We start from the raw sequence: 24,632 nt of genomic DNA, 5'->3' as shown, positions 1-24,632 counted from the left end.
AGTGTGCATGAGGGCTTAATAAAGTGCAAAATGCAGTCCAAAAGTGATAGAACAGTCTCTTTCTTCCAACATTTAACCTTTTGCCGCCCGGCCAATGGCCATTTGGCGGCCGGCAAAATCCCTCAGCGTCTCGGGTGGATGCCATATGGCGTCCTCCCGAGCATGTGCAGTTTGCGTGCCTGCAGAGCCTCGCAGCAGCGCGATCTGTCACCGGCCGTGTACCTCGGACACGGCCGATGACAGATCTGAGTACCGACCCCGTTGCCGGTACCATGTGACCTGCTGTGACCAATCACAGCAGGTCACATGACACTTGTATACAATGGATGGCTTCATTCATGCCATCCATTGTATACTAGTGTGCCTAGCTGTGAATGGTCACAGCGATCACATGCAAAAGCTGCGCCAATCACAGCCCAGCTGTGTCATGTGATTAACCATGGCCAAATCACAGCTAAGCACAAAAAAAAAAAAAGCCCTGAATGAATTGATGTCATTCAGGTAAATGCTTGCTTATAGCAAAGTAATTCTTTGCTATAAGCAAATTGTGTAAAAAAAATACTGATCATTTCCGCAAAGTAGTACAATGTTACTATGGTAACATTGTACTACTTTGGTCAAAGTGAAATATGAAAATAAATCTTAAAAAAAAGAAAACAAATGTAATAAAAAATTAAAAAGAAAAAAAATAATTTATTTTTTCCATATTGTCACCAGTCAGTGTCCCTGATCACTGCCATGCCAGTTAAATGATGACGCTGTACTGCACTGGTGATGGTATGTAAAAAAAAAATTGTGAAAATAATTTTTTAATTTTTTAATTTTCCGAAAAATTATGACAAAAAAAATACAACTTCAAAAAACTCGCCATGCCTCTTATGAAGTTCGTCGGACTGTCTACTTTGCAAAAAGGGGTCATTTGGGGGATATCTGTACTGTTCTGACATTCTTGTACCTCAAGAAATTAGATTGGCTGTCAGTACTTCAGGATTGATCAATATTCAGATCTATACCATAGTTTGTGAACTCTATAACCTTCCTACAAACTAAATAATACATCCTAATTTGGGTTATTTTCACCAAAGACATGTAGCAGAATAAATTTTGGCCTAAGTTTATGAAGAACAATTATTTATTTGTAAACTTTTATAACAGAAACAAAGAAAACGTGGTTTTTTTTTCAAAATTTTTCTTTAAATGTTGGAAGAAAGAGACTGTTATATCACTTTTGGACTGCATTTTGTACTTTATTAAATGTTATCTACCATTCACCATTTATGGGGCAGCACAGTGGCTAAATGGTTAGCACTTCCGCCTGGCAGTACTAGTCGCTGGTTCAAATCCCAACCACCTGTCTGGAGTTTGCATGTTCTCCCTGTGATGGCGTGGGTTTCTTCCGGGTACTCCGGTTTCCTCCCACACTCCAAAGACATCCTGGTAGGTTAATTGGCTCCTGTCTAAATTGTCCCTAGTATGTATATGTATGAATGTGAGTTATGGACTTTAGATTGTATGCCCTTTGAGGGTTAGGGACTGATGTGAATGTACAATATATGTATGTAAAGCGCTGCGTAAATTGACGGCGCTATATAATTACCTGAAATAAATAAATCTGTTTTTGTACATTCGGCAGAGCAGCTTATCCTTTTTTTTTTTTTCCTTTTTCTTGGGTCACTAGGGGGCAGAGCAGCACTATTAGTAGGGATTCTTTTGCTTCCGCTGTGTGATGAGACTCCTAGCTAACAGGTGGGAAACCTCACTTCCTGCGCTGCTAGTAATACGGAGTCATGTCAGAGCTTACTGAGCTTCACAGAGGGTAAATAGCTGGTGCGTCTGTGACTGAAGTTGCCAATGTATTATTTGCCGTTGTGTGAGGTACAGTATCAAAGTTTATGACGGCACATACAGTTTCCGGGAAACCGCCGTCTGATAGTACAAGTGTGGTCGACATGGTCAACTGACCAAAAGAGACAAAAGGACAGGATTGTGCAGGATTGTGACCCAGAATAGGAAAACAACTGCTGTTAATGGGACTGCAGAGCTCAATCCCAGTCTGTTTATCAGACGTTTTCCTAGAAACTGTATATGCTGTCATAACCTTTGATACACAACCTCGCGACACGACAAATAAATTGGCAACTTCAGTCACAAAGTCACCAGCTAAGCAGGCACCAACAATTTGCTCTCTTTGAAGCTGAGTAAGCTCTGACATGACTCCATATTACTAGCAGTGAATGAGGAAAGTGAAGCTTTCCACCTGTTATCTAGGTGTCTTATCACACAGCAGAAGCAAAAGTTTGTTACATCAATTCTGCTTTCAACCTGAAACATGTGGCTACTTTAACACTTACAAATCATGTCGTGTTTCCATTTTTTTTGTCTAACATATGTATCTCTGGAGTGCATGCATATTTCCCCTTTTTTTCCATGCTAAACACTACAATACAGAAAAATACCTGTTAAACTGCCTTTTACCCAATGAGGGCCTTCCTTTCTGTGTGAGCTGACAGTGCTGCCTTTGGGCTTATACAAAATAGATATTTTCTTTTTTTTCATAAGGTCCCTAACTCACATTCATACATATATTAGGGCCAACTTAGACAGCAGCCAGTTAACATAGCAGCATGTCTTGTGGAGTGTGGGAGGAATTCCACGCAGGCACAAACCTGCAAACTCCAGGCATATAGGGTCATTGCTGGGATTCGAACCAACAACCCTAGTGCTGCTAGGCAAATTTGCTAACCGCTTAGCCACTGTGCTGCCCAGTGGATCGACAGATAATCCTGCATTTAGATGCGGCAGCCTGTAAAACTCTGAGATTCTGACAGCTCCTGCAGCTGGATGTAGCTGGACAATGCAATGAGTTCTACTTATATTTAGGACAGTATGCATCCAGGGACAAATGTCCGGTGCTCAAGCCATCTGTGTTGTGAGCATTTGTCCTGGGTGCATATTGCCCCAAACATTAGCACAGACCGGAGCACTATGCAGCAGCAGTAAACTCACTACCTGTGTGAAGGAGGCCTAATTGTGTAAGATCAGACAGACAAAGTTTTTCCCAGCCTAATCTTTGATTTTTCAGTATACAGCCCTGCAGGGCCATTTCTTGTCCGGAGCCAGGTACAATATTTGGGCTATAGACTGAAAATGGGTACCAAGACAGTAGGGCTCATTTATGCGAGCTTCACCTTCTAAATAGCAATTCACGGTGGAGAGCTTTTCAGAGGGTGTTTAACAGGCTGTAAGAAGGCGTATGTTGCACCGTGGCACACTTTCAGATCCATTCAGTTGAATAGATCATATTTGGTTGTGTTGTCTGCAGAGTGGGATGAGGGGATTTTTTTTTTCTGTGTTGTGATGCAAAGTATTTCAGTTGCAGCATGTGTACAACCTCATCTGCTGCCTTTACAGGGGGAGTGGTTGGGGGAGGTAAAAACAAGGCTAGGTTTTATCACCCACCAGCTGAAAGTGTAAACAAAGCCTAATCTGTCAGTCCTGTCTGAGCACAGGAAAGGGCCGTACAGATAAGACAAATCATTGTCTTCACCTCACTGGGTAGAGAGATGAAATCTGCTCCAGGGGAGTGTGGTGTGACAATGGCGTAGGCCAAGAACATGACTAGGTGTATTTATCCTATAACTTGATATCTTGTGTCACTACAAATGTCTTTCATGGCAAGAAAGGGCATGTTTTTCTAGCTGAGAACAAACGCAAGTCGCATGGTCAGCAGCCTTTCATGTATCAACAAACTGCACAGCTGAAAACCTCCTCGTATGTGTCAAGCATCTTTCCTGATGCCTGCTCTAGCCAGTGCAGATCATGGTTCTCGTCTCCAACAGTATAAACATTCATTGTTATGAAGAGAAATATTCCCTGTGTTAAATTACTCTCATTATTCTTTTATATAGGCTGAGAGGTAAGACAGCACAAGGCCTTTGTGGAGATCCTGTCCCTGGTATGCTGACTGTGAATAGCTGAAGACTAAGGCAGCACACAACGTCTCGATGAAGGACGTTCATTCTTTGCCAGACACCTTGACAGCTGTGACACTTGAACATAGCCTGTCAACAGAGGTAAGACATGCTGTGTGTAATGCACATTTCCATCATACAATTATTATAAATGTACAAACACTGGCCTTTCCTTTGGGGTAGAATGATTTGCAGTCATTTATTATCACACAGTTGTTTGTCACCTTTTTAAATCATAATGATATCAGAAATCACCAAATGGCCCTGATCAAAAGTTTACATGCCCTGGGATGTTTGGCCTTGGTACAGACACACAAGGTGACACACAGGATAAAATAACTAATAAATAAAAGTTAATTTCTCAAATCTGTGGCTTTTTAAATTGCAATTAGCGTATGTGTATTAATAGTCAATGAGTTAGCTTTCACATGGATGCACTGAGCAGGCTAGATACTGAGCCATGGGGAGCAGAAAAGAACTGTCAAAAGGCCTGCGTAACAAGTTAATGGAACTTTTTATAAAGATGGAAAAGGACATGCAAAGATATTCAAAGCCTTGAATATGCCAGTCAGTGCTGTTAAATCTTATTAAGAAGTGGAAAATTCAGGGATCTCTTGATACCAAGCCAGTGTTACCAAGCCAGCTTAGTTAAAGCCCCCCTCCTGGACGCCACATTTATGTGTTATGCTGTCGTAAAGAGGTTAAAGTATAAGGGATTAGAACCACTGTTAGGTTTTATTGCTGTTTGTATACCTGATAGTGAGATTCACCCTCTCTAGATCTTCTGATCACCAATGTAATGGGGAATAAAAATGAGAGTAAACCCAATTGGGATGCTTGTTCCCAAGACAGCTTGGAAAGGTAAGCTCTTACTTCCTCTTGAGTTCACAGGAAAGGAAGAAAGAGGAAATCTCCGTAATGAGACACAGATGGCAAAAAAAAAAAAACAGACAGTAGTTTTAACCATCTCCTACTGTATGCAAAATAGAAAAAAAAACGTATTTGTTTAGATATAGTTAAAGCCTAAATGTCCAGCCTAAATATATCCACTTCAGTGTGCATCAGTTAATGCGACTCTATAACCGACATGATGATTTTATTTACTGCACTTTTAATAAAAACTCTGCTCATGGTTTTTATTATAAGCTGAAAAAGGACAAATATGTAGAAGATGAAATTTAATTTTACAAAAAACAGGTTTAATGTATATAAATTGGTATGATATGAAATACTGTACTCTTTGCATGATCAGGAACCATGCTGATTTGTTGCTGATCATTGGTCTGACACTTGTAGCAGACAGTGTCATCGCACTCTTACAACCAGGAGCGTGCACACATGCAAGGCGGAATGCAGGTTAAAGTTCCCACAGTACAGAGAACTGTACCTCAGAGCGTTAATCTACAGATTATGAGTGACTGATAGTTAAACACAAAATGCAGCAACATGCCACCATTCACCACAGTGTAACTGATGTTTCTCAAATCCATGTGGACTAGCATAGGAAAATATATATATTGAAAAAAAAATTGATATTGTATTTTTTATACAAATTAAGTTGTTTGTTCCTTTTCTGTGCTGTCATATAAAATGGCCTAATTCTGTGCTTACTAACATTTTGCTGTTTATCCTGCCTACATAATTAGTGTACATGAATCATGCAAATACATGTTTATATGATTGTATGTTCTTTAAAGCTTTCTTGCAGAAATAATTTGTTAGTAATGTGAAAGACTTTTTTTTTCAGGTCAGAATTTAGAAGATGGAAAAATCGCGGTCAAGATCTCCTAGGTGGAAGGCCAGGTAAATAAGAACAGATGGTTTATATACTGTATGTGTACAATGCATAGTGACAGGGACTCCCCTGACATTCCATACATTATATATCCAGTGAACCATCTGCAGGTCAGGAAATATAGTTACATTTTGCAATATATTCTCTAGGGTCATCAGCTGTGTAAATTAACAATCCTAATACCGTGCCTGGTGCTAGCTGTCAGAAACTGTTGCCATCTAGGTGTACTATTAAAAATAACATTTTAATGGTCAGAAACAAGTGCACTCACAAGGAAAGATGTGACTGGGCATGTATAACTCTGTAAAAGGAGATGGAGGCTGTGGGCCCGCTGACAGGTTGTTCTGGAGGCTCCCAAGGCTTCCTGAGATGGCCTGAAGAAGGAGCACATGCTCCGCAATGCGTCGCCATTTTTGGTTGTCATTTCCGGTTGTGACGTCACTTCCGCCTGCCTTGCTGCATTCCATGCCGATCAGGAAGCCCTGGGAGCCTCCAGAACATCTTGTCAGTGGGCCCACAGCCTCCATCTCCTTACGGTTTGGGACTGGTATTGATGACAGCCTTTTACAGAGCTATACATGCCCAGTCACATCTTTCCTTGTGAGTGCTATTGTTTATGACAATTAAAATGTTGTTTTTAATACTACACCTGGACGGTGCTTGTTTTCCCTTTCTCTTGGTTTATTTACAGAGTCATCTCCTGCTCTAATTTACAAGCTGACTCCTAGTGGACATATCGACCTCATTAGGCCTTTTGGACTTCTTTATTTTGATCCATTTATTTGATCCATTTGATCATTTCTGCCTAGTAGCGCTCAATCTGTTTATCATCTGCCATAAACTATTACATATCAGATCACTTTTATTTCAATGCTCCTAATAGGAATTAAAAAAACTGCTTTGCACCCTTTGTAGCTATAAGAGCTTCAGCTCTTCTGGGAAGGCTGTACACAAGGTTTAGGTGTGTCTATGGGAATGTTTGACCATTCTTCCAGAAGCGCATTTGTGAGGACAGGCACTGATATTGGATGATCCCAAAGGTGTTCTTTAGGGTTGAGGTCAGGACTCTCTACAGGCCAGTCAAGTTCCTCCACCCCAAACTCGGTCATCCATGTCTTTATGGACCTTGCTTTGTGCACTGGTGTGCAGTCATGTTGGAACAGGAAGAGGCCATCCCCAAACTGTTCCCACAAAGTTGGAAGCATGAAATTGTCCAAACTGTCTTGGTATGCTGCTGCCTTAAGAATTCCGTTCACTGGAACTAAGGGGCCAAGCCCAACCCCTGAAAGACAACCCCACACCATAATCCCCCCTCCACCGAACTTTACACTTGGCACAATTCAGTCAGGCGAGTACCGTTCTGGCAACTGCCAGACACGTCCATCGGATTGCCAGACAGAGAAGTGTGATTCGTCACTCCAGAGAACACGTCTTGCTTTACAGCACTACATCCAATGCTTTGCATTGCACTTGGTGATGTAAGGCTTGGATGCAGCTGCCATGAAGCTCTCTACGCACTGTTGTGCTAATCTGAAGTCCACATGTAGTTTGGAGGTCTTTAACTATTGACTCTGCAGACAGTTGGCAACTTCTGCGCACTGTGCGTTTCAGCATGCGCTGACCCCTCTCATTTTACGTGGCCTACCACTTCGTGGCTGAGTTGCTGTTGTTCCCAGCTGCTTCCAATTTATTATAATACCACTAACAGTTGGCCATGGAATATTTAGTAGCAAGAAAATTTCATGATGGCCTTATTGCACAGGTGACAACCTATTACGTTACCATGCTTGAATTCACTGATCTCCTGAGAGCGACCCATTTTCTTTGTTGAAGCAGTCTGCATGCCTAGGTGCTCCATTTTTCTCTCAATATGTTTTTATTGGGTTTTATACAAAAACATACAAAGAATGTAAAGAACAGTATACATTCAACACATAAGAATATATTGTAACGTTGAGATTCAAGTTTCCAGATGTGAATCCTAATTATGGATTGGATATACAACAGCAACATATTAGTAAGAATGAACTATAGCTTAAACCTGGTACGGAATATGATGGGTAGTTTATCTATTCAGATATGGAGAGGGAATTATTGGAGAACCAGTCTGGCGCAAATGCTATGTCTGCCAAGGTTGCCATAATTTGAGAGCAGTGCTATACTTCCCCATGCTTGACGCAAAAAGTATTTTGTAAGTGCTGTGGGTATGGGTCGTTTGGATAACTTCTCCAAAGTCTGGAACCTTTGGGTCCTTCCAATGTCTAATGATAGTAAGGTGGGCTGCTATCAGTATATGTAATATTACAGTTCTAAACATAAGAGGGGTAGAGTCTATTCCTAATGATAATAGTGCCATACCTGGAGTGGATGGAATATTCACTCCCAAAAGTTAGGTGATAAGATGGAAAATCTTAGACCAGAATTTGGAGAGCCTTGGGCAAGACCATATAATGTGAATTAGGGTTCCTGTGCATCCACAGTTCCTCCAGAAAGTCGAAGATATTTCAGAAGAAAATTTAGATATCAGATGTGGAGTTGAGGACCATCGTAGCAAAGGTTTTTGTGTCATTTCCCATATATTCACACTTCTAGTAGCCTTATATGTGGAGCCCAATGCTCTCTTCCACTGCTCAATGGAATACTCCCTCCTTTTCCTTTTCCTTTTCCCTGGCCACTATTGGGGGGTATTTGACAAACTCATTTTTACCTTGGAGAAGAGAGTAAAGTAGGGAAATGCCCTTAGAATTTGTAGAGGTTGATTGGTAGTATTGGGCTACTTGCCGTGCAGTGAGATATTCAGGTTACGAGTGTTCTGTATAAGATGAGTAATTTGTACATATTTGTAGAATTCAGTGGCAGGAAGAGAGTACTCCAGGTGCAGTGTCCGAAAGGATTTAAGAGCAGGTCCAGCACATAAATCATCCAAGGTTAAAATACCTCTGGAATGCCAAATTGTACGATTTATTTCAGGTATAAGGAGCGCTAGGGCTACTATTGGAAATTTTACAGAAGTGAGGTTTTTTTTCATAAATGAGGCTTTGCACAAATTAATCCATGCTTCTACTGAAGTTTTTTATCTCTATGAGTAATATGGTATGTTGATATTAATTATACAGGTTCCCCCCTGGCACTTGAAGTTGTTCCATTTCTGTCCATAGAGTATCAGGAGAGGAAAAAACACTTTTTTAAGTTGGGCAAGAATGGAAGCCAAGTACAAGTCGCGCAGGTAGGTATGAACCATGCCTCCTGCTTGTTTAGATTTAATAAGCTTGCTGAAAGCACAGTATGCTTTCTTACCCTGCTAGAAGTATTTATTTAGTATAGACTGTAGGGTTGAGAAATAGGAATTATATACAGGGATAGGTAGAGTTCTGAATAGGTAAAGTAATTGTGGAAGTATCTGCATTTTGAAGGCTGCCAACCTTCCTGACCAAGACATTTCGCATAGGGCTATTTTATTTAATTTGTGGCGAAAGGAGTTTAGGAAGTGAGTATAGTTTTCCTCAACAAGGTCATTAGTTCTAGGAGTGAAGGTAATGCCTAAATAGGTAATCCCTCTATCTTTCCACACTTATGGGAAAGTAGTTTGGAGGATCTGTTTGGTTTTAGCAGGTACTTCCAAATCCAAAACATATGATTTTGTCTCATTCACCTTATAATAAAACACTTTATTAAAGAGTTTCAATGCTAGGTGTACCGAAGCCAGTGAATTTTCCACATCTGTGAGCATCATTATGATATCATCTGCGAAAGGACTAATAGTGTGCATCTTATCCCCTAGCAGGAAGCCCTTTATCTGCAGATGCGTGCGTATATATAGCCATGGGTTCCATCAATATGTTCAAAATAAACGGGGAAAGAAGGCATCCCTGCCGAGTTCCATTAGATATAGTAAATGGAATTGACAGCATGCCTGACACATAGACTTGGGCTGAGAGGTTAGCGTACACTGCCATTGAGGCTGAGTAAATTGGGCCTTGAAATCCGAAATTGGTAAGTATCTGTGCCAGATATTCCCAGTGTATTCTATCGAACACTTTTTCCGTGTCCAGAGCCAGGAGCAGAGAGGGCATTCTGTTCTTATTAGCTAGATGTATAATATTGATCAGGTGTTTGGTTACGTCTGTATTTTGGTGACCTTTTGTAAACCCAGATTGATCTAAATTGATAAAGGAGGGTAAACTATCGACTAGTCTATTGGCCACCAATTTTGCATAGACTTTTAGTTCGTTGTTTAGCAACGAAATGGGGTGGAAATTCTATGGTGGGATGTGGTAGATTCCTTCCCCGGCTTCAGTAGTTCAACTATTATTGCTTTGAGCATTTCGGAAGGGAAAGAGGCGGAGGCAGCGGCATGGCTATATACTATACCTTCTTCAGATGTGGGGTAAGAATGTGTTTAAAGGTTTTATAGTGTTCCCCAGTCAAACCATCCGGACCTGGTGATTTGTTGTTAGGCAGAGATTCAATAGTATGGATGATTTCATCATCCATAAAGGGGAGATTAAGGTTATTTAGTTGATCCTCTGATAACTTGGGAAGGTGAATTGTTTTTAAAAATTTGCTAATGTTTTCAACTGTAGGTTGGGAAATGTTAGGATCCTGGTTGAGATTGTAGAGGGAGGTGTAGTATTGACTAAAGGCGTTGGCTATAGCTTGGGGATTAAATAATTTGTCTTGTTTGATTGGGTGAAAAATAAAAGGTATTTTGGTTTTATATGTATGGCCCCTAAGACGATTAGCTAAGACTTTACCTACCTTGTTACTGCTTGCGTAACATGACATTTTTAACCTTCTAGAGGCTTTTTCAAAATGTCTAGTAAAACTAGTCTAAGATCATATTGTAGTTTTGTCAGTTGATCAGAGAATGATTTGGAAGGGGAGGTTTTGTTTTTTTTTGTTTCTAATGTATGGATTTTTGTAATGGTATCTTGTATAAGCCTCTATCTCTTAGCCCTTGCTCCTAATCTAATAAAGATATCTATTATAAAGGCCTCATGATCATTCCACACTACAAATGGGGCTTCCATAGATGGAACATTAAAAAAATGCATTCAAACTGCTTTCAAGCATAAGCTTGGAGGGAGCAACCTGGAATTGCTGCGGGTTGGATCTCCAAATGTAGGTAGGGTTGATAGACAATTTTTCTCCAACCGACAGCATCACCGAGGCATGGTCCAACCAAGTTATGGTGTTAATCTCAGAAGACTTGATTTTAAGTAAGAGCCATGTATCTACAACAAATAAATCTATTCTGGCTATTCTGGTATACGTGTTATGCCTTGTAGAGAAAAAGGAATAGTCTCTTTCATTGGCATCTAAGCATCTCCAAACATAAAGAGCTTGTGGTATGTAGTAATGGTTGTAGTGATGATTGGTAGATGTGGTCCATCTTTGGGTCTGGTGTGAGATTAAAGTCTCCACATAGTAGTAAGGAGCCTTGTTGGATTGTGCGAATCTTCTTTAAGACCTTATTCAAAAATTGGATCTACTGCCTGTTCGGGGCATAGATATTGGCCACAGTGTATGTGGTAGAGTGTGTGTCACATACCAGTATATGGAAACAGCCTTGTGGATCTGAGACCTATCTACAGTTGCAAGAAAAAGTATGTGAACCCCTTGGAATTATGTGGAGTTTTGCATGAATTGGGCATAAAATGTACTCTGAACGTCATCTAAGTCACAACAATAGAAGAACACAGTCTGCTGAACATAATACTACACAAACATTAGATGTTGCCATGGTTTAATTGCACATAACATGTAAACATTCACAGTGCAGGGAGGAAAAAGTATGTGAACCTTTGGACTTAATTACTGGTTGACCCTCCTTTGGCAGCAATAACCTCAACCAAACGTTTCCTGTAGTTGCAGATCAGACCTGCACAACGATCTGGAGTAATTTTGGACCACTCCTCTTCACAAAACTGTTTCAGTGTAGCAATATTCTTCGGATGTCTGGTGTGAATGGCTCTGTTAAGGTCATGCCACAGCATTTCAATCGGGTTGAGGTCAGGACTATGACTGGGCCACTTCAGAAGGCGTATTCTGTGCTGTTGCAGCCATTGTTTTGTTGAATTACTTGTATGCTTTGGGCCATTGTCCTGTTGCATCATCCATCCTCTGCGGAGCTTCAGTTGGCGGACAGATGGTCGTACGTTTTCCTGCAAAATGTCTTGATAAACTCTGGAATTCATTTTCCCATCAATGACAACAATCCGTCCAGGCCCTGAGGCAGCAAAGCAGCCCCAAACCATGATGCTCCCTCCGCCATGTTTTACAGTGGGGATGAGGTTTTGATGTTGGTGTGCTGTGCCTTTTTTTCTCCACACATAGTGTTGTGTGTTCTTCCCAAACAACTCAATCTTGGTTTCATCTGTCCACAGTATATTTTGCCAGTAGTGCTGTGGAACATCCAGGTGCTCTTTTGCAAACTTCAAACGTGCTGCAATATTCTTTTTGGACAGCAATGGCTTCCTCCGTGGTGTCCTCCCATGTACTCCATTTTTGTTTAATGTTTCCATATTGTAGATGTGTCAGTAAAAATGTTAGCATGTGCCAGAGATTTCTGTAGGTCTTTAGCTGACACTCTGGGATTCTTCTTTACCTCATGCAGCATTCTGCGCTGTGCTCTTGCAGTCATTTTTACAGGACAACCACGCCTAGGGAGAGTAGCAACAGTGCTAAACTTTCTCCATTTGTAGACAGTCTGTCTTACCGTGGACACATGAACAGCAAGGCTTTTGGAGATACTTTTGTAACCCTTTCCAGCTTCATGCAAGTCAACAATTCTTGATCATAGGTCTTCTGAGAGCTCTTTTCTGCGAGGCATGGTTCACATCAGACAGTGCTTCTTGAAACCAGTAAACCCAAAACAGGTGTGTGTTTTTTAAGGGCAGGACAGCTGTCAGCAACACATCCAATATCATCACACTGATTGGAGTCAAGGTTGGCTCACGCCTGGCTCCAATTAGCTCTGGGAGAAGTCATTAAGCTAGGGCCTCACATACTTTTTCCTCCCTGCACTGTGAATGTTTACATGTTATGTGCAAATAAACCATGGCAACATCTAATGTTTGTGTAGTATTATGTTCAGCAGACTGTGTTCTTCCATTGTTGTGACTTAGATGACATTCAGAGCACATTTTATGCCGAATTCATGCAAAACTCCACATAATCCCAAGGGGTTCACATACTTTTTCTTGCAACTGTATGTAACATAAAAGTGACCAAGTCTTTTATGGCTGTTAAAACGCCTCTTTTCTTCGTTTCTGCATTTGCTAAAAAGATGTGAGGATATTTCGCAACAGAGCACTTAGGGTGATTTTGGTATTGAAAATACATTTCTTGAATGCAGAGGACATTGCAGTTGAACCTTGCTGCTTCTTTGCACAAGGACCTGCGTTTTGCAGGATAATTCAGTCCTTTTGCATTAATAGTGAGGACGTTCACTGCCATTGTAAATGTTGGGTATACCTTGATAGGTGTGTAATGTGGAAGTGTCACTTACGGTACCCAAAGGGATCTTCCAGGGCGCGTTGGTCATATTTTGGTTACAGAGATATTGTTGTTGAGGAATACCATCCGTAGTTGAGTTGGTGCTGTAGTGAGGATATCAAAGGCTCTGACTGTAACAGATAAGTAGTAAACAAAAAAGTAGTAACATAGCATATATAAAAAATTGCCATAAAAAAAGAACATGAAGGCCTTTAAGACCTGGGTGTAGTATTTTTGCCATTCAAACATAAGAGGGTAAAAGTTCAGCTTGAGAGCTCCTTTAGTGCCAGGACTAATAAGTGAATGAAATCAAGTTACCCACTTTCTTGGTCAGTTGTGGGTGCGTGAGTTCTTGAATGTGACCATCCGTCAGTCATGATCACTATGAGTGGGACTATTCATGGATGGTGTTTGAGGATGGCCATCAGGTATTATGTTCCAAGATTTTAGGAGGGCTAGACCCTTCGTCAACCATATATTCAGTACCTTCTTTGGTGATGGCCATTTTTGTTGGAAATCCCCATTTGTAGTTGATCTTGTGATTCCTAAGTGCTTTTGTTATTGTGTTAAGGTTTTTCTGCTTTTTGGAACGTATATTGAGACAAGTCAGCTTACAATTGGAGATCTTTATACTGTGCTGGGATAAGATATCTGCTACGTGCTGCAAACATTAGACGCACTTTCACATGGTAAAAATGCAGTTACTATATGACATCTCTAGGTATGTGGTCAGGAAGATGTGCTGGTTTGGGCAGATGGTGGATCCTGTTCACAGTGAGATCTAAAGCTGATAGGTCTGGCAAGATGGACCTGAACATCTGGGCGACATATTTTTGTAGGTCAGATTGCTGGACTGCCTCTGGGATCCCCCTAATTTTCAAACTATTTTTCCTGGAGCTATCTTCAATATCTGCTATTTTAGCTTTGATTGTATCCATCTCTTCTGTCTTATGATCATGGGCATCTATCAGATAATTTATCGATGTGGCGAATTCACCCATCTTTGCTTGCAATTCTGTACCAAATTTGTGGACACATGTCAGCATGTAAAGAGCTTCTCAAAGTTACAAGCATATCCTTAAGGATTGTATCCAGTACAGGCTGATTGTTGGTAGGAAATAGATCAGAATGGAATTAGGGAGTGCCCTAGTGTCATCCCCTGAGTCCTGGATAGAGCTCACCTCGTGCAGAATGCAAGCCATCCCTCCTTACTTATGTTTCCTCTGGGCTCCCAGATGAGGGGGTAGATGTAGAGAATGTTGGCTCTTTGATGGGCTGCCTCTTTTATGAGGATTGCCAGCCTGAGTTTGTTGCTGAGATGTATAGGACGCCAGTGTGGAGGAAGAACCAGCGCCATCTTGCCTGTGCCCCTGTGAAAAGAAGGCTGTCAGTTCTTGTGGCCAGCGCTCTTCTCTCTTCCACCTGGTCATGATCCCAAGATAGCAAGGGATTAAAGTGCTGTGTTGGGGTGAAAAAAAGTGTATCTGTGGGTCTTCAGTGTGCTGCTGTGTTCCTGTGTGGACCGGAGCTCTGATTTCAGGCAGAAATCTTGGATTGCGGCAAACTCCGTCCCTAGGTGCTCGATTTTACACACCTGTGGCCATGGAGATGATTGGAACACCTAAATCCAATGAATTGCCGGGGTGTCCCAATACTTTTGGCAGTATAGTGTATGAGTTACCACAGGGGTTCACAAGATCAAGGATTATAAGAAAAAATGATCAATAACTTCTGTTTGTTTGTTCATCCTTAAGTTGGCCATACACTGTTAGACTTTTTTTTAATGGGCTGACATAATAATTTCTACCTTTTTTCTTCCTCAGAGTTCTCATTAAATATTTTCCCGGTCTATCTCCCCATCTATATCTTTCTCCCGTGATTTTATGAAAAATTCTCGTTTTTTCTTCCTCCAATACTTTCTCTAATTCTTCCCTCTTTTTTATCATTTTTTCTTCTATCTCTTTCATTATATTACTTTTATGTAGGAGTTCCAACTCAGCTATTTCCTTTAAAAGCTCGCTAATCCTTTCTCTCCTTTCCCTTTTCTTCTTTGCCCCAATCGCAATTAGGATTCCTCTGATGTATACTTTATGCGCCTCCCATACTGTAGCCCTTGATACGTCTCCCGTTTCATTTTCCTCAAAGAATCTCCCTATCTCCTCCCTAATTTTCCGTTCAGTATCTTGATCCATGAGAAGTGCCTCGTTCAGCCTCCATGACAGTCCTCCCGACAACCTCCCTCCCCATCTTAATTTTAATGCAACGGGGGCATGATCCGAAATGGTCATTACTTCTATCTTAACACTAGACAAATCTTCGATGAGACGATGGTCTATCAATACATAATCTAATCTGGAGTATGTTTTGTGAGTGTTAGAATAAAAAGGTATAGTCTCTGTTTCTGTTATTTGCTATTCTCCAGCTATCCACCAATTGGCTCTCTCTCATCACCTTCTTCAATATTCTCATCGACTTGTTTCCCTCTCTCGGCACTGTAGAAGTTGTGTCTATTTGTGGGTCCATACATAGGTTGAAGTCTCCTGCCACTATTAAATATCCCTTAGAGAAGTCCATCAATTTCTTCAGAACCCCTTTCAAAAACATCTCTGGTTTCCTATTAGGGCAGTATATACAGTTGCAAGAAAAAGTATGTGAACCCCTTGGGATTACGTGGAGTTTTGCATGAATTCGGCATAAAATGTGCTCTGAACGTCATCTAAGTCACAACAATAGAAGAACACAGTCTGCTGAACATAATACTACACAAACATTAGATGTTGCCATGGTTTAATTGCACATAACATGTAAACATTCACAGTGCAGGGAGGAAAAAGTATGTGAGGCCCTAGCTTAATGACTTCTCCCAGAGCTAATTGGAGCCAGGAGTGAGCCAACCTTGACTCCAATCAGTGTGATGATATTGGATGTGTTGCTGACAGCTGTCCTGCCCTTAAAAAACACACACTTGTTTTATGTTTACTGGTTTCAAGAAGCACTGTCTGATGTGAACCATGCCTCGCAGAAAAGAGCTCTCAGAAGACCTACGATCAAGAATTGTTGACTTGCATGAAGCTGGAAAGGGTTACAAAAGTATCTCCAAAAGCCTTGATGTTCATGTGTCCACAGTAAGACAGACTGTCTACAAATGGAGAAAGTTTAGCACTGTTGCTACTCTCCCTAGGCGCGGTCGTCCTGTAAAAATGACTGCAAGAGCACAGCGCAGAATGCTGCATGAGGTAAAGAAGAATCCCAGAGTGTCAGCTAAAGACCTACAGAAATCTCTGGCACATGCTAACATTTTTGTTGACACATCTACAATAAGGAAAACATGAAACAAGAATGGAGTACATGGGAGGACACCACGGAGGAAGCCATTGCTGTCCAAAAAGAATATTGCAGCACGTTTGAAGTTTGCAAAAGAGCACCTGGATGTTCCACAGCACTACTGGCAAAATATACTGTGGACAGATGAAACCAAGATTGAGTTGTTTGGGAAGAACACACAACACTATGTGTGGAGAAAAAAAGGCACAGCACACCAACATCAAAACCTCATCCCCACTGTAAAACATGGCGGAGGGAGCATCATGGTTTGGGGCTGCTTTGCTGCCTCAGGGCCTGGACGGATTGTTGTCATTGATGGGAAAATGAATTCCAGAGTTTATCAAGACATTTTGCAGGAAAACGTACGACCATCTGTCCGCCAACTGAAGCTCCGCAGAGGATGGGTGATGCAACAGGACAATGACCCAAAGCATACAAGTCATTCAACAAAACAATGGCTGCAACAGCACAGAATACGCCTTCTGGAGTGGCCCAGTCAGAGTCCTGACCTCAACCCGACTGAAATGCTGTGGCATGACTTTGAGAGCGATTCACACCAGACATCCCAAGAATATTGCTACACTGAAACAGTTTTGTGAAGAGGAGTGGTCCAAAATGACCCCAGATCGTTGTGCAGGTCTGATCTGCAACTACAGGAAACGTTTGGTTGAGGTTATTGCTGCCAAAGGAGGGTCAACAAGTTATTAAGTCCAAAGGTTCACATACTTTTTCCTCCCTGCACTGTGAATGTTTACATGTTATGTGCAATTAAACCATGGCAACATCTAATTTTGTGTAGTATTATGTTCAGCAGACTGTGTTCTTCTATTGTTGTGACTTAGATGATGTTCAGAGCACATTTTATGCCCAATTCATGCAAAACTCCACGTAATCCCAAGGGGTTCACATACTTTTTCTTGCAACTGTATTTGCCAGCGTACACTCGATATCCTGCAATTTGCCTTTCAAAAACAGAAACCTCCCATCCGGATCGGTATTCCTATCTTCTAGTTCAAACCTAACATTTTTTGCAAATCCTATAGCCACCCCCTTCGCTCTCTTAATTGGGGAATCCGCATAATACCAGATCGGATGGTATCTAGATTTCAGCTTAAGATTTTTTTTTAACTCGAGGTGCGTTTCTTGCAAGAATACCACTGAGGCCGCTCTATGCTGTAGTTCTCTAAATAACCTAAATCTTTTACTTGGACAGTTCAACCCATTTACATTATGAGTTATGAACTGTATTTCCTCCATATTTTGTCTATTTATCATCTTTCTATTTTACCATCTCCTTTCTTCTTCCATTTCCCTCTATCTCTTCTTTTATGCCAGATGTCAGTTTTAAAAAAACCCTCTCCCCCCTTCCCTTCCAATTCCCTCCCTCCCTTCCACTTTAGGCCTGTAACTTGCCTTCCCCCCTCCTCCTCCCTCCCTCCCACCCATTTTAGGCTTGTAGTTTGCCTATAAATCTGTTGAGGATCTAAACCCTTCATAGATTTTGGCTGACATAATAATAATAAAAAAAAACAGATTTCTCCATATACACAAATAAGGTGCATGGAGGAATTCCCCCCCCCCCCCCCCTTCACTGGGACATTGTATTCCAATAGCGGGACATGCCACTGTCAGAAAACATTTATCAGCAGCTACAGCCACTGCTCAGCAAGAGTTTCCCAGCATGTGCCTTCTAGAGACGTCAATCAAACGATTGACTTCTGGCAAGCAGGGGTGGCCACATACTGTCTGAAATTCATCTGGTCTCTACTAAATTTCCACATTTTGATCAGTGTATAGCCAGTTTCAAGGTTGAAGTCTAGGTATGATCTTTATTGCATAGTTACCTTGGTCCAGTTTGGACCAAGGTAAATATACATATCTCATATCTGGGAGACTGCTGTGGGAGCTGACAACCTTGTAGTAGTTGACACCACTACAGTGATTGCCACAATCGTCTGGGGAGCTGACAACCTTGTAGTAGTTGGCACCACTACAGTGATCGCCACAATCTTCTGGGTACTGTGCTAGGTGGCTTCTTTTCAACATAGTGACTACAGTGGTTGCTTGCTTGCCACTGCTGCCATTCACAGAAGGCTTTTATTTTTTCAATGAATATATGGTGTTCTCTGATTAGACGATATGTAGATCGTAATGTCACTGTCCCATTACTGTGCCTCATCCAATCAGAAAATGTATTTTATTCATTTAAAAAAAATACAAGACATTTTATGAATGTTGGCAGCGCGAAATCAATGGTCCCCTGTTGTCAGTGTGCAGAATGCAGGCTGCTCAGCACAAGACCTAAAAGAATGTGGCAATCACTGTAGGAATGTTGATTGTCATCTTGTTGGACCAATGTAAAGATGCAATAAAGATAATACCTGGAGTTCAGCTTTAACTGACCAAAGTAATCATACTGTCAGATCCTTTTGGGAAAAATAGAACAAGCATAATTCAGCATGTCCATTCCAGGCCCCCAAGTGGAATCTCTGTGAAAATACAGTGAGATTGTGTCTCTCAGATGGGTAGCAGCAATGTCAGCTGACAGCAGAGTGCCTTCTATTGTGGACAGACCTAAGGTAGAGCTCTCAATTCAAAGTTCCTAGATAGTTCTAGGTGGATCCCTCCTTTAGGTATCCATTGTGACCAGTAGCAAATGTTCAAATTTTGTGATGTGTGTAGTATTAATAATATGTAATACTTTTTCTACTACTTACACAAAGCCTTTAGGCTATCTGCAGTTATTATGGAACAATATATTACGCAGTAAATGTCAACACATTCAGGGGAACAAATGCCTAATTAATACTTTTTTTTTTTTTTTTTTTTTTGTAGACCTCCCCCACAAAGAAGCCCAGAGCGTAACAGACATAGACAAGATTATTATCACAATAACAATGACTTCCATAGAGACTCAAGAAGGTCAACACACTGGGAGAGTGATCAGCATAGGCAGAACAATTCTAGATTTGATTCCTACAGTCACTTTAGTGATAATTTGTTTGAACAAGGTACATTTGACACCAATCAAAGAAGATCCCCATTCGAGGCAAACAGTCGACTGAAGAGAGTGTACTCTCCGGAGCGAAGGGGAGAAAGCAATAGAAGATTCCCCACAAAACCTGAAGAAACAAATTGCAGAGAGAATACAAGAAACTTCCATAACCACAGAAATCATGAAAGAAATGGTGATAATCCCAATGTACATAACAATGGTTTTAAAACAGGAAGACGTGAGGACAACTTTCAGAGACCATACAACAGAGACCATAATAAGAACTGGCATGAAAGTGATGGCTATTGGAATCAGCATGATCCAACAAACCAGTATTTGTCTCCTCATAGAAGAAGACCCGAAGAACATGAACGAAAGTCATTTCAGAAGAGGTAACATATGCACATGATATTTCCTTCTAGCCATATTTACTCAAATATAGACACTGAATTATCTTTGTTAATTCTGCTCACAAATGTAATGATGGTTTGTGTAAATAGGTATCCTGAGGATGATTACAGAGAACATGAACCACTTCATAAGAGAGCCAGAGAAGCTGAGCGACATGACTTTCGACCACCTCAGAAAAGCTCCTACTGGAAAGATGACCATCCAGAAAAATCATATTATTCCAAAGAGTGGTCAAAGGACATGGATTACAGAGATCCTACTTCAATTGCTCAGGAGAAGCATTCAGGAGCCTTAACCAAAATCGAATATGACTATGGTCATAGATCACCATCATATGTATATACTGAGCAAACATCGGAAGATGGACATGTCGAAAGGCACAGCCATGTTGAGAGGCACAATCGGCATGAAGAGAGAAAAAATGAATCTACCAAGACTTCTCAATACTACAAGACATCAGATAGTAGTAGCAGGGAAAGGAGGAGGCATGATGATAGGTCTTTGGAGACGGTGTCTAAATACAGTTCAAAAAAACATGACAATAATACAGTTTCCAAAAATGATATTGACGTGAAGCACACAAGTCATAAGCACAAGGAAAAGATGAGAAAAGAAGGTGATTACCAGGGGAGAAAAGAATACCAGAAGGATCCAATTTCTCTACTCCATCTGAGAAGCCAAAGTCCCCAAACTCCAGACCCAAAAGGTGTATTGAAGATTACATCTGAAAAAGAATCTATCGTTGTTAATTTGGATTTGAAGAAATCATCGGATAAGTATAGGTATTTTCGCTTAATCCCATTCTTGATTTTTTTTCTTGGGTTTTATGTGAGGTTGAGGTAAAAGTTCATGCTTCTTTTTCCTGTGAAGACAGGAGAAATATCACAGGTTTTAAAACACCCTGGCACCATGTAAAAATGTTCACACATGGATCAGAATTAAGTGTGTGGTGGCACTGTAGCAGTGAAGCATAGCAATTCTGAGCGATCAACAGAAAGTGGGGTTCATTATATAATAACGAAGCATAATCTGTGTTGAAGAAAACAATCAAGATCAAAAAGTCTTTCAAGCAAGTTAAAATGGAAATCAAGAACTTCTAAATATTTGCTTAAAAGGTCATGCCCGCTTCATACATGACGTGACACACAGATCATATGAACACTCTTCATCCAAGCCTAATATTTTTCACTGAAAACATATTTGGGAATGGCTTACGCGCCCAATGACTTCACACTCCAATTAACCTTTGGAAAGCAGTTTTAGGATTTGATGATTGAATAAATGTTGTTTTTATTCCCCAAAGAAAGGAAGAAATTTTACAAAAGTTTCCATGAGGTGGACTACTGGAAAATAAATTGTAGACTGTGTCAGTCAAATTCTCTCTAATATGTGGAAACTTAGCAAAGTGCTAACATGGTCTTACTCTAAAAACAAGATTCTAACTCTCGCACAGTCATCAATGTTAATTACCTTGTTTATTTTTGGCCGCACCATCAAGTAAGATTTGGATGATGGGCCAAACCATGTCTGAGAAGAAGAAATTGCTGCTTGAAACTCTTTAAACTGACTGAAATCTGCTGATCTTGCCAGTTGTTCTCATATTTGTTGTAACCTTGAATATTTTGGATTACATCAAGTTCGTTATTTAGGCAGATTAGGTAACAAATTGCTGGCATCAAGTGTTGGTCCAATGAGAGCTGCCCATGTTGGAGAAGAGGAACTTGCTTCTTTACACCTTTTCAGGTGCTTGAACTTTGTACAACAAGCTCAAGACCTTATTTGTTCTAGATAAGAGTCTATTGGATTTCAGCAAAAGAGTTAAAGATTTTGTCACAAGTTAAGAAACAGTGAATACCATGATTAAGAGGAACATGTTTACTGAGCACAAGGGAAAGAAAGCCAGATTGAATGAAAATAATCTATCCTTTTGAGTTTTATATTGACTTTGAATCCAATAATAACGTGGAACAAGTTAGACGTCATTTGACTTCACCTCTTTCTATTAATACAAAGTCATAGTCTTTAGATAAGAGAAGATCCATAATGTCACATTTTGTTTGGATATTAAATAAAAATAAAACAATAAAAAATTGTAAGATTTTTAAACTGGAGATCACCATTGGAATACTATTTATATTAATAGTTATTGACCTTATCGCTAAAAAACAAGTCTGCATTGAAAGTCGCATGAAATTTTTCTCACCTCACAAATTTTTGGTAGAGCAGGAAATAATCTAATGTGCCGATCCCACCACCACTGAAACATGTAATCCAAGAAAAATCCTAATATAATGTTTCATAATTGGTTGGCTTCTGTGTTGCTGTGTAAATTTACATCAACAATTTGGATCCTCTTTGTGACCTGAAAGATCAAGAATTGGTGACCAGGTAAGTGGTTGTTTTTGCATTACCATCAAACACCTTACCTTTTTTTTATCATTGAACATAAGTCTGTGTAACTATTATTTAAAGGATTGGTGTCATAGTTTGTCTTATGGAACAAAGCTTTATGGTTTTTATGTTTATCAATGGATTGCAAATCGCTGTGCTGCCATTAAATGGTTTGAAACTGAAATCATGGAATCTTATGGTTATGGTGCTTACCTCCAGTTAGTATCGGATGCACATTTTGGTTGTCGTTATTGCAAAAAGATGACCTGTCTTGAAAATCATGCCTTGAAAATTTTCTGTTGTTTTCAGACCTCTTGCAATTTAAACTGTGAAATTAAGTAAACTAAAGTCCAGTTCTCGTTCCATAGGGGAATAGCTTGTGAGCCAACAACTGCAAAAAACAAAATAATTAGTCTGTTGATAAACACATAACATGGGTTCTTTTTACAATAGTTTTTTTGCTAACCTGAAGTTGTTACATTTCTTTGGCTCTTGACAATATTACAATACTGTAAGCTTTTTTCTATGTCTTCATAACCATATTCTGTATTAACCATCTTCAATTCATAAGCACCTTCTGCAGCACGTTTACCCCCGTGCTACAGTTTAGATCCATTATATATTATCCTGTAAACATACACTGTATAATAAAATATGTAGCAGAGTTTCAGATGTCATGGGCTGTGTCTCTTTTCTAGACAGTCTCATGAGCAAAGGAACAAACCCAAATACCTGCCACCACTATCTAACACCACCCAAGGACAGGGGATTTCAGAAGAGAAGCAGATTTTAGTTGGGGATATGCAGAAAAGGTATCACTTAATGTTCTTTTATTATTAGCAGTCAGATTTAGTTTGCTAATCTACATAAAGCAAAAGTGAGTTGAGTGACTCAACATAGATTATTTTAGTATAATCTGAAAGATGGGCTGTTTCAACCAGAGAATAATACATGAAGTATAACTGTGCCCAGGCTATAGATATTCAAGTATTTACATATTCTTAAAGCTTTTCTAAACCCAATAACAAAGAATTAGCATATTGCATCTTGTCAGTCTTTGAAGCAGTATTAAACCCAAAACCAATAATGTATTATATTGCAGCTTGCCAATCATTAGATGTGGTGGCTGCATCGGTTTTCTTTTCTTAGTTTTATTCTCTCTGTTTTCACTTGGTGATCTGCCCAGTAACACAGCTCCTTTAATATTTTATGAGCCAGGACACAGCAAACCGCAGCATTGTCAGTCAGAGTTGGGGGAATTGTTAAATGTGTTAGCAGATTTGAATACAATAACAAATTGAAGTCAAACTCCAGCTAAGACTTTACAATCAGTTACAGCAAACAGCAAAATTCCTTGTGGGATAAAGGTTTTACATAAATAAAGTTGATTATTTTAATCACCCCTGCTAGTGGTAAATGAAAGGTCTCGTCCATTTAAGCTGATACATTCTGCTGGAGTGCTTGAACTTCTGAAAAACAGCAGAGTTGCTGGCTGAATCACTAGATGAAAATAGAAGAAAGAAAGCAAAATAAAGGAAACTAGTACAGCCATCATATCTAAGAATTGGTAAGCTGCAATTTAATGTTTGCTTTTGGGTTTAATACTGTTTTAAATATGGTGGCTGCATTAGCTTCTCTTTTTAACTTTTTTCCCATTGTTTTCACCAGGTGATCAGCTCAGTAACACACTTTCTGCCTTAGGGCTAATTCACACCCGCCACTGCATTATGTTGCAGCAGCTGGTGTGTTGTTCAATCTGGCAGGATTGCTGCAGTGCCATCTCTCGGAATATGCTGTTTACTTTTTTTTTTATTATGATCATTGTTGAAATGTCAGAGAAATTTCATTAAGTTCAGTTGTCAGCCATGCAGTACAAGCCTGTGAATTGCCTTGCGCTACGTTGGGAAAAAGTACTGTATGCAATACTTTTTTTTCCAGCGAACACTGTTCCCACACCACAGGGCACACAAGAATCAAGCATTTTTGCTTTGTCAATTGGTGGTTCTGCGCTGTACTTATGAATGTGTAATACGAAGGCTGTCATTGCTAACAAAGTTGTCTGAAAAAGCTTGTTACCTGACTGTCATATTCAATATTTTCTTGGTCAGTGACCCAAAACAAGTACATAGAACAATTTTGTTTTAAATGGCTTCATACTTGTTTGGGTCAGTTACTCAAAAAGGTATTAAATCAAAGACTGCCAGTTACAGAAAGTTGTTAGCAATGGAAAAAAATGTTTCTCTTTTCC

At 40.1% G+C, this 24,632-nt stretch overlaps 1 protein-coding gene across 5 annotated transcripts in view; it reads left to right on the top strand.

Annotated features, from left to right (window-relative positions):
* BCLAF3 (BCLAF1 and THRAP3 family member 3) overlaps positions 1–24,632 on the top strand; it is a 128,278-nt gene that overhangs the window by 60,376 nt on the left and 43,270 nt on the right. For 3 of the 5 annotated variants that reach the window (XM_089683909.1, XM_089683910.1, XM_089683912.1), the window contains 5 exons: positions 3,909–4,073; positions 5,719–5,774; positions 19,423–19,974; positions 20,083–20,775; positions 23,083–23,196. In XM_089683909.1, coding sequence (XP_089540035.1) covers positions 5,734–5,774; positions 19,423–19,974; positions 20,083–20,775; positions 23,083–23,196 — 1,400 coding nt within the window. In that variant the 5' untranslated portion in view covers positions 3,909–4,073; positions 5,719–5,733. Of the gene's footprint in view, positions 1–3,908; positions 4,074–5,718; positions 5,775–8,882; positions 8,993–19,422; positions 19,975–20,082; positions 20,776–23,082; positions 23,197–24,632 lie in introns of all 5 variants that reach the window. The other 2 variants (XM_089683911.1, XM_089683913.1) reach the window with 2 other exon arrangements.

The sequence above is a fragment of the Staurois parvus genome, unplaced genomic scaffold (genome assembly GCF_062004578.1).
Source record: "Staurois parvus isolate SC_StPar_1 unplaced genomic scaffold, SC_StPar_1.0 ptg000327l, whole genome shotgun sequence".
NCBI lineage: Eukaryota > Metazoa > Chordata > Amphibia > Anura > Ranidae > Staurois > Staurois parvus.
The sequence above is the reverse complement of the archived record's forward strand: the minus strand, read 5'-3'. Positions and strand labels throughout refer to the sequence as shown.